The 10,838-nt window shown below is 36.7% G+C and overlaps 1 protein-coding gene across 1 annotated transcript; it reads left to right on the forward strand.

Moving 5' to 3' along the window:
- The first annotated feature begins 353 nt into the window (after window positions 1–353).
- gtpbp4 (GTP binding protein 4) lies at window positions 354–10,363 on the forward strand. Its single transcript, XM_023336195.1, has 17 exons — window positions 354–448; window positions 1,862–2,032; window positions 2,112–2,215; window positions 3,179–3,315; window positions 3,391–3,491; window positions 4,491–4,583; window positions 4,660–4,851; window positions 6,184–6,249; window positions 6,322–6,411; window positions 6,500–6,610; window positions 7,158–7,235; window positions 8,101–8,152; window positions 8,238–8,338; window positions 8,552–8,749; window positions 8,858–8,923; window positions 9,702–9,854; window positions 9,955–10,363. The coding sequence occupies exons 1-17, from the start codon at window positions 401–403 to the stop codon at window positions 10,105–10,107; spliced, it is 1,914 nt and encodes a 637-aa protein (XP_023191963.1). The 5' UTR covers window positions 354–400; the 3' UTR covers window positions 10,108–10,363.
- The last annotated feature ends 475 nt before the right edge of the window (window positions 10,364–10,838 follow it).

A 10,838-nucleotide genomic window follows, 5' to 3' on the forward strand; every position in this document is an offset into this window, starting at 1 on the left:
CAAAATTAGTAAGTGAATGGTCTAAAAATATGTATTTACAAGATTATATAGATAGGGTTCGATTATGTTGCTTAGTTTAACATTTTTTATTTTGTTTCATGGATAATGTAATTTTTGCTGCATTAAACTGCCTCAAATCAATCAATAAATATTACTATCAGATAAAGATGAACCTGACTAAATACCATATATGATAAATTATGAAGTAAAACAATGTGAGCGAAAACATCAAACGGATTTCTAGGTTTTAAAATGTATTTCATTAAAATTCCTCCTGCTGTTCCTCACTCCTATCGCCAGAGGGCGATAAGGAGACAGAAAACCATCTTCATTTGTAACGTATTTTCCGGTTCCCTTCCCTTCTCGGTGCCGTCAGTGGACCTAAACGTGTCCCGACAAAATGGCACTTTATAACTTTAAAAAGATTATGGTGGTTCCCACCGCCAAGGTAAGTTTTATTTCGCTAATTTCGCGGTTTAAACCGATTTTCGCTCAAGTCGTTGTGAGAAATGATCAAAAGACAGGAAAGAAAACACCGAAGGAAAACACGTGTTTTACTGCAGCTGCCTAGTGTGCTTTAAAAAACAAACTAGAGGCGAAATTCATTTTTACAGGACATTTGTAATGAAAATTTAATGAAAGACGGCCAATTTATACGTAAATTGTGGAATTACGTGGGAGATTAACAACTAATTGGATATTTATGGTGGAAATTAGAAAACCGGAGGTTACTGGACCTTTAAACTTAAAATCGGCGGCTTGCTGGATATTTTTGGTTAAAATTAGAGAAATCCAGAGAAAGCTATTATTTATGGTCAAAATAAAAGATAATTCAAGAGGTTTCTGGACCTTTAGATTGGAAACCTTGAGACTTTTTTGTTGTTGTTGAAAATAGGTCCGGAAATGGCAGCTAAATTGATATTTATGGTGGAAAACGGTGCTAAAACAGGAGATTACTGGGTCTTTAAGCTTAAAATACGCAGTTAGCTGGAAATGTTTAGTGGAGATTAGTGAAATCAACATAAATGTGGGCATTTATGGTGGAAATGGTTGAGAAAACAGCGGGTTTCTGGAGCTTTAAACTGGAAATCTGGACATTTGTGGTTAAAATAAGTGAGGAAATGTCAGCTAACTGGACACTTATGGTGGAAATCAAAAAGAAACAGCAGTTAACTGGACATTTTTGGTGTAAATTTTAGAAATCAACAGAAAACTGGATATTTATGGAAGAAATTAGTGAGAAAATGGGCTTCCTGTACCTTTAAGGTGAAAATGTTTTAACACTTATGATAAAAATAAATTAGGAAATGGCATTTAACTGGATATCTTTGGTGGATATTAGAAAAATCAATAGCAATCCTTGTATTTATGGTGAAAGTGGGAGATAAAACTGGAGGTTGCTGGACATTTAAACTATAAATTTGCTGTTAAAAGAAAATATTTTAAAAATTGTCCTTCTGATTTTCCACTTAAGTATGAAATTGGTTTCTGAAAACTTGATTGACTGACTGAGCAAGGCTTTCTGTATATCAGCATTGATATAATAAAATAGTTCTTAGAGACTTTTAAATAAGAAGCACTGAGTCTTTTTGATTAGCTTTCTTGCTGCAGAATTTGATCATGACAAAAAAAATCAAAGCAATTAATTTCTAAAGTTGAAATCTTAAAACAATGTAGGGAAAATTTCCTAATTGCTGATCTGTTGCATGTCGGCTCAGATTTGGGTTCCTCTTGTTGTCCAGATATGTTTCCTGCTCTGATAACTTTTGTTATGTTCAGAAATTTCCTGAAAAACCAAACCGCCGGCGTTGTGTTTGCGGTCTCTAACCTGCGAGTCACGCCTTCATCTCCATCCCCGCAGGAATTCATCGACGTCACTTTATCCAAAACTCAAAGGAAGACGCCGACGGTGATACACAAGCATTACCAGATCCACCGCATCCGGCACTTCTACATGCGGAAGGTGAAATTCACGCAGCAGAACTACCACGACCGACTCACGCAGATCCTCACCGACTTCCCCAAACTCGACGTAAGACCCTAGATTTGAGTCTTTTTTGTTCTGATCTGGTTTCTGCAGGCAGGTTGTGATCATCTCTTTATTTTTCCAGGATATCCATCCGTTTTATGCTGATCTGATGAACGTACTGTATGACAAAGACCACTACAAATTGGCCTTAGGACAGATAAACATCGCCAGGAACCTCATCGACAAGTAAGTCCAAGAAATTACTCAAGTTAGAGTAAAAAGGTATTTGGTAAAAAGTCCATTCCAGTACTGAATAACTAATCAAGTTATCAATCTTTTAATATTTAAAAAATACATCATCAGACAGACCAATATATAAAGTTAAGTGGGAAATGTGGTGTCTTAAGGACCAAAATGACAATAATTAATATAAATATTTAAAAATAACGTAGCTGGAGATGGGCACCAGCAAGCCTCCCGACCCAATTAGGGACAAGGGTGAACAGAAAATGGATGGATGGATTTAAAAATAACAAAATTAGGCAAAATATTTTTTTTTCCAAATCAATTTCCTTCAATAAAAATCTTATAAACTTTAACAAAAACTGCAGGTGTGTGTCTGTGCCCGGTGAATCTTTGGTCAAAACATGTTTGTTTTTGATTCAGTGGGTAAAATCCAAAAATTTTACTCAAGTGAGAGCAGAAATACTTCATAATAAAATTACTCTAGTAAAAGTAGAAAGTACAGCATAGTAAAAATACTCCTAAAAGTAAATTTAAAAAAACTTCACTGAAGTGAATGTAATTGAGTTACATTATTGCTCATTATTGGCAGTGAAAATCTGTTAAAGTCACAGATGTGGTGATCAGTGTGTTTTGAATTTGGTTTTTGGGATTAGAAACTTCTGCTAGAGATGGATTGATATGAAACTTTGATATCTGATGTCACTGTTATGGCGGACATTCGTCAATATTAGACATTCCTTAATAGAAAATCTTACCAATTTTTGATATTCTTTTTAACTTATGTGACAAACAAGAGGAGATGACATTTGGAGCATGTATTTAAAACAGTTCTATGTGGTTCAACACTGTATTAAATCCCATCAGTCTATATATAATCAAAAATACATTTGTTCATAAATAACCAACCTGCAGGAGATTCCCAAAGGCTTTTATTTTGAAGGTGTCTCTTTTTAACTCGTCCAGTGTTGCCAAAGATTACGTGCGTCTAATGAAGTACGGAGACTCCATGTACCGGTGCAAACAGCTGAAGAGAGCCGCTCTGGGTCGGATGTGTACCATCCTGAAGAGGCAGAAGTCCAGTCTGGAGTACCTGGAGCAAGGTGAGAGGCGAGCGATGACCCGCCGTCCGCTCAGGTGGATCTTTAGCTAAATCTTCTGGTTCTGATCCCAAACAGTTCGTCAGCATCTGTCCCGTCTGCCGAGCATCGACCCGAACACCAGGACCCTGCTGCTGTGTGGATACCCCAACGTAGGCAAGTCCAGCTTCATCAACAAGGTGAGCAGCGCAGAAACGATTTATCAAAGATTTAAATAATCGTCAACTATTTTAGTAATTGGTTAGTCGTTAACTGGGGTGTACAGACTCAAAATAAGGCCATCTGCTGGAAGAACAACACACTCAGAGCTGAAATAAAGCTAAATATGTACAAAAAATCAAAACAGTTTTAATTTAAAATAATAAATCTGTTGTATTCAAAACTCCTCAAGTGGCAGTTTTAGCTTTTGCTGGTTCAAATTCTTTATAAGGTTATGCAGTTATTAATCCGGAAATCAAAAAAATAATCAACTGATCAGCCATAAGCTGTATTGACGATGAATCAAGTAGAAAGGGTTAAACTTTTCCAGTTCAAACTGGCGGTTTTCCCTGTTTGAGACTAATTTTTAATATTTTTGAAGGACAATTTTTGTTTACAGAAACTTCATATTTCATTATACACTGCTCAAAAAAATAAAGGGAACACTTAAACAGGTGTTTAACACTTAAAGTGTTCCCTTTATTTTTTTGAGCAGTATATTTATGGTTTTGTTTGTATTTGTTTTTTTATTTATTGATTTTAATTGTTGCTTTTTTATTTTGGATACATTATATTACTTAAAAATGTCCTCAAAACAACAATATTATAATTTATTGCAATCATTTCAGACGTGTTTGAAGGATTTTTTAGCTGCGGATTCATCCTTTGCTCCAAATAAAGTCGTACTCTAAGAAAATTCAATGTTATAGTATTTTAGGCAATAAAATGTTTATTTTCTTATTTCTTAAAAAATAATTAGATTTTTATTTTGCTTACAGTTTTAAGTATTTATTGTTATGTAAAATTAGCTTCAGTGATTAAATGAAATATCTGCAGAATTTGAATCAATTAATTCACAGAATATTTTATTGAGTAATCAATTAATTATCAAAGTAGTGGATTGAATAACCCATTAATTGTCAGAAATAGGCTGCTGACGCAGGAATTCTGACGACGTGTAAAATGACCTTTCCCCTCAGGTCACCAGAGCAGATGTTGACGTGCAGCCGTACGCGTTCACCACCAAGTCTCTGTTCGTGGGTCACATGGACTACAGATACCTCCGCTGGCAGGTACCACTCGGCTGCTGCAGATCGCTGCAGACCGCTGCTGCTGCAGAGGAGCTGAATGTTTGGTGTTTGGTTGCAGGTGGTGGACACGCCCGGCATCCTGGACCACCCTCTGGAGGAGAGGAACACCATCGAGATGCAGGCCATCACGGCTCTGGCTCACCTGCGGGCGGCGGTGCTGTACGTCATGGATCCGTCGGAGCAGTGCGGACACACGCTGCAGGAGCAGCTGGAGCTCTTCAGCAACATCCGGCCGCTGTTCGCCAACAAGGTGCGACCTCCACACCCGACATATTAAAAACAAAGAGGAAAAGATTATCTGTTTTCCTGCCACCATTCTGGATATTTACTGAAGAAGCGTCGTGTTCTTAGTCTTTTCTTGCTCCTGTTTTACTCTTTAAAATACCAAGAACCTTCCTCAGACATAACAACAGAATAACTATAAAATAAGTTAACATCCCTTGATTTTACTCGCATTAAAAACAAACTTTTATGTGTTTTCTTGGAATATTATAATTTTACTTTATAGTAAACAAACAGAGAACATGGATGTGAAGTAGAAGGATGAGGATTCATCTTGTGTCTGCAATTTTAACAGAAAAAATCTGCAAAGTGTTTTATTTTCATTCAGCCCCATTTACTCTTATACCCTCTAATAAAACACAGCCTTTGTAAACAGAGTCCAGCTTTGATTTATAAGTCAGTCCCTCCTGGATGTTGTGGTCTAAAATGACCAAATTATCAGCAGCTTTTTCAAAAAATTGCATATTTTTTAAGCCCTATTTTTGCCATAACTGCATCTTTAAAAAGTTTAAATTGCTGCACACAACCTTTGCCAAAAAATAAAAAATTAACATGGTTAATATTTAATTCCCAGCTTCCTGGAGGAATCTAAGCACACCATATTGGAGAGAAGATGTAAAGATTTGTAGTTTTTAGTTTACACTTGTTGGAAATCTTAACTCTACTCATGAAACTGAATAAATCACCTATCTGCTGAAACACGGTGGTGGCAGCGTCATGCTGTGGGAAGGGGAAAGTGTTGAGAATTCATATTGGGAATATGGATGTAGGTACATCCAGGAGAGTCATGGATGAAAACATATTTGAGGCTGCACGTTCACCTTCTGGAGATGCAATAAAATGGCTCTAACATGGCCTAGTCAAAGTCCAAACCTCACGCTATTTTTAAGTGTGTGGAAAGACAAAAATTTATGTTGAGACTCCTTCCATCCAAGATAAAAATGTCTGCAGATGTGTAAATCTGAACCTCCAGTGAAAGATGCAGTCAGGGGCTTCATGCAAATGCATGCCGCACTTTTCAGACTTTTATCTATTTTTATCACATAAAAATCCCAGAAATAATTACTGTAAGGCTGTAAAACTGAACGTCTGTTTTCTTCAGTGAACTTTGGCTCCCTCTAGAGGTCGGAGGGAAACCAACAAAAGATTTTCTGGAAAATTTTTCCACATCTTTGTGTTTTTGTTTCAGTTTATTTCAGAAACTGTGCTCAACTTATTATGTTGGGGATATTTTAAAATATGAATCCTGTCTTATGCTTTTACTTAACCAAAACCATCTAATTGTTTCTCGTTCCTGCAGCCTCTCATTGTTGTTGCAAACAAATGTGATGTGAAGAAGATCAGCGAGCTGTCGGAGGAGAACCAGGTCGGTTTTCAGTTCCTCCGCTCATCGTTTTATTTTGAGCCTCTCTAAGCTGAAGGTTTTATCTGTTACCAGAAAATCTTCGCGGATCTCTCCGCAGAGGAAATCCCAGTCATCGAGACGAGCACGCTGACGGAGGAGGGCGTCATTAAGGTGAAAACCGAGGTGAGATCCGACAGCAGGCGGGCTCGTTCTGACGCTCTGGTGGGATTATTATCGGATCTTTTTTTTTTAACGCCGCTGCGTTCCTCAGGCCTGCGACCGACTCCTGGCTCAACGCGTCAACACCAAGATAAAGGGCAAGAAGGTCCATGACGTCCTCAACAGGCTCCACCTGGCCATGCCTTCCAAGAGGGATGAGAAGGTCGGTTAGGCCTGGAGCTGTCAAAAATTAATCTGAACATTTTAATCTCCATAAGAAATTAATGGAGAACGACATTTCTGTATTGATGTTTAAAACAAAATGGCTTCCTTTAAACCTCCCTGAATATAAAAACCTGAGAAGACATGTTTGGCTTGAGACAGTAAAACATTTTCTTGAACTTTTTTTTTTTAAATGTAAAGATATTTGCATTTTTCATATGGGCAGCTGCCCAGGTCGGGAACAAAAAAGGGGTGGGGCGCCCAAGAACTAGAAAATATAATTAATTTTATCTGTCAGTTGTCCCCTGAAGAAGTTTGCTGCTACTTGCATTCAAGTAGTGAAGTAAGTTTCCCTTAGTTCACATGACCTGCTTTCTCCCACAAGAAAAATCAAATAATTGTTTATATTTTGATTAATGGCAATAAATCACAGAGCTAGAGAGTGATTAATCTGATTAAGTTTGTTTTAATTGATTGATATCACTGGTTAAAGCCAAACAGCATCTCTGAGGAGTTCAGGTTAAAAACGGCTTTCTGATGTTTCCCAGGAGAGACCGCCGTTCATCCCTGAAGGAGCTCTGAACCGGAGGAAAGCCATGGAGGTCGACACACCCAAACGCAAACTGGTACGTAAACATTACAGCGACACGCTCACCTGGAAAAGTAGCTTACAGTTTATATTATCCTTATCTTCTCACCTTATCCTTGAGTTACTCAGATGCTTATTAAACTCAGATCTGGATGCTTGGACTGAATGTTTGTACATTTTTTACTTTCTTATCTGACTCCTTTGTTTTTCTCTTAAGGCTTTTTGTCCTGAGAATTTTAGTCATTTAACAGAAAATATCTAAAAAAAAATTTTTTTTCTCCACAATCCTTGATTTATTAACTATGAACAACAAAATAGTGTTATCTCATAAAAATCAGCTGCAAACACATCAGCAGGTCCTTTTAGTTCAGCTATCAACATGCTGAAATAAAAGTTTGTATTCACTGTTAGTTAAAGATATTTGCATTTTTAAGCAATAAATAAATAAAAAGTCATACAAATAATATCTACCATGATTTAAAAAAAATAAAAGTTCTTTGTCCTTCTATAAATCCTATTTTACTGCAGAAATAAATGTGGAACAACAAATTAATCTGAAATAAATGGTAACTTGTAATTGTTCAACATTTATTTTTGCTTCATTCTTCTTCATAAATCTGAGCATAGTAATAATAAGTAAAGCTGCATTTGTTCATGAATTATCTTTATAATGTCTGCATAGATTCTCCAACCAGCCATCTGCTGCACTCAGGTTAAAAATAACATCCCTGAAAGTTCATACAAATCATGAATTATTGCAGATTAAACAGCAAAAAATTAACTTTTATACAACAGAAGGAATTTCAGTCTGTTTGATGGAGCTTTTCGGGTGAAAAATTTATGAACATATTGTGATTTATAGGCAGATTTATTAAGTGGATCTTAAACTTTCCATGTTTCAGGAGAGAGACCTGGAGATGGAGCTCGGTGACGATTACGTTCTGGACCTGCAGAGTGAGAAAACTTGCACTTCTGATAAACTTAGAAGTGGCAGCTGCTTTTTTCCTATGTTTTACTGATCATTCTAATTATTTTAAAGAATATTGGGATCTGATGAACGAGGATGAGAAGAACGATAAGATCCCTGAAGTATGGGAAGGCCACAACGTTGCAGATTACATCGACCCTGACATCATGAGGGTAAGTCTCTAAAAAAGTTCCTCTTTCTGATGGTTATTTAATTCTTGGGCTTGTAGCTGGGATACACAATTTTCACACTATTTAGACATTAGCAGCAGCTTAAGTTTAGATTTTTACTCGATTCTTAGTCAGCTCAGACTTTAAAACCCAAACTGGACTCATATTTCTAACTATGTCGCCTGATATTGATCAAATTTCCGTTTTGCATTGCAGAAACTGGAGGAGCTGGAGAAGGAGGAGGAGCTGAAGGAGCGAGCCGGGGAGTACGAGTCGGATGAGGACAGCGAGGACGAGGAGATGCAGGAGATCCGCTCCCTGGCCAAGCAGATCCGGGAGAAGAAGCAGCTCCTGGTGCTGGAGTCCAAGGAAAAGGACGTCCACGGGCCGCGCATGCCCAGGACCGCCACCAAGGTGGGAGGAGGGTCTCCATGGCAACGGCTGCTGCTACCTGGGACGAGACACGCTTTGTGTCTTCGAAATATTTAAATAACTCGCATGTTTGTTTTTGTTTCTGCAAAGGTTGAGAAGAAGAAGCTGGAGAAAGAGATGAGTAACCTCGGTCTGGACATGACCGAAAAGAATGATGTAAGTTCTTCATTTAAAAAAATTAATTATGGGATAAAATAAATAATTTCATGCTTTTTTTTTTTTACACAGGAATTAAACATTAAAACAACTGAAATATTCTTATTCTGTTCAAAAGACAAAATAAATGATGCTTAAGTAAAAATATTACATCCTGCAGTTTGAAATGATGGTGGATATGTTTTTTTTAATTTATTAAATGTAATAAATACTTAAAAAGCCTTTTAAAAATAAATTTTAGTTTATTTTCTTACCCTGAAAAATGTAAAGAAATCCAACTTTTGTTTTTTCTATATTTATTCAGCAAGAAAAAATATATAAATTACTTCTATTAAAGCTATCAGCAACATGTCTGGATTTTTTGCCTTTAATAAATGAACTGAAATTAGAAGTTAGATTTTTATGAATGTTTTTCAGTGCAAATTCTAAGTCTCGAAACAAATATGAAATAGTTTTGAGGCTTTTTACTCTTCTTTACCATCATATTATACCTTTTTTTTTTTAACTTATTTTAAGTTTTGTATAAATAAACATCAAAAATTTTCCACATTCATTGAATACATTAAAAAAATTTACCTAAAATTGGGAAAACACGAAAAAAAACAGAACAAAGAAAGAATAGCACTTGGTACATGTATAGCTTTTAAACAAACACATTTTAACTGTTTATTTGACGTAGAATTATAATTTTTTATTGCTAATTGTTTGATTGATTGTGCATGCTGATGACGAACATGTTTAAGCATTTTAAATAATTTTTTGGTCGTTATATTTTCAGAGCCACTACGCTCTGCAGGCCCGGCGCTCACGCAGCGTCACCAGGAAACGCAAACGTGAAGCTTCGGCAGCTTCGGCGCCTCCGACCTCCAAAACCCGCAGCCAGAGCGCTTCCCGTCCTCCACGAGACCAGTCGGGCTTACGGGACGTCAAGGTGCGTGACGATGCGTTTATGACCTCATCGTGTATCAGCTTATTCTTTTATTATCTGAAAATTAAAATCAACTGTTGGCGTCGTGCCGGGTGTTTTCTAGATGGTGAAGAAGGCGAAGAAGATGATGAAGAACTCCCAGAGAGATATGAACCGCCAGGCCCGGAAAGGAGAGTCTGACAGACACGTGTTCGACCTCAAACCCAAACACCTGCTGTCCGGGAAGAGGAAGTCGGGCACCAAAGATCGCAGATAAAAAACGGATTTTTCTGGACTGAAATAAAACAACCCAACTATATTAGCCATATTTTTAGGATGGAAACAGAGACAGAAATGAAATGATCAGTTAGACACTGATTTCAGATATCATTGAGTTGCTGAATTGTTGTCCAAAATAACCTCTTGGTTTGTTTGTGGCTCTTCGGATAAAGTGATGACGATGTTTTCTGTACGGTCTTCTCTTGTTAAATACTTTGTAACAAGGAAGCCAAATAAACAAATACCTGAACGAAGCCATGTCTAGGTTTCATACCTCTGGACACATCAATTAAAACAGTTCAAAACTGATCTGAATGTAAACAAACATCAACGCACACCTCACCACTGACTCACTACCTTAGTACATGTGCTGCTTTGTCTTTAGAGGAAACCTTTGTTTCACAGCTCGTTTGTGCCACCTAAAGAAAAGCATAGTTTTACTATATTTGATGTATTTTTTAAAGTTATGAGATACAAAGTTGTAATTATCACCATGTAGATCACAGTTTAATCTCATAAGACTTTGAATTGTAATATCATGGTATTGAATTATAATTATTTTTAAGAAGCAAAACGGAATCATTTTTCACTTTTTATATTATAATTATGACTTTCAATCAAAATAATATTGTCTTTGAAACAATTACTTTAGCCAGGGCCAGATTTACAAGGATGTGGGTCCTTTTTACCAATAAGAAAAGATTATTTTACTTATGTAAATTACAGTAA

Source organism: Xiphophorus maculatus, chromosome 6 (genome assembly GCF_002775205.1).
Source record: "Xiphophorus maculatus strain JP 163 A chromosome 6, X_maculatus-5.0-male, whole genome shotgun sequence".
NCBI classification, from domain to species: domain Eukaryota; kingdom Metazoa; phylum Chordata; class Actinopteri; order Cyprinodontiformes; family Poeciliidae; genus Xiphophorus; species Xiphophorus maculatus.

Excerpts from the sequence above, each read along its gene's own strand:
- gtpbp4 (XM_023336195.1), top strand. The coding sequence starts at position 401 with ATGGCACTTTATAACTTTAAAAAGATTATGGTGGTTCCCACCGCCAAG. Across the intron at positions 3,316-3,390 it reads TCTGGAGTACCTGGAGCAAG|TTCGTCAGCATCTGTCCCGT; the intron begins GTGAGAGGCGAG and ends GATCCCAAACAG. Across the intron at positions 8,750-8,857 it reads TGCCCAGGACCGCCACCAAG|GTTGAGAAGAAGAAGCTGGA; the intron begins GTGGGAGGAGGG and ends GTTTCTGCAAAG.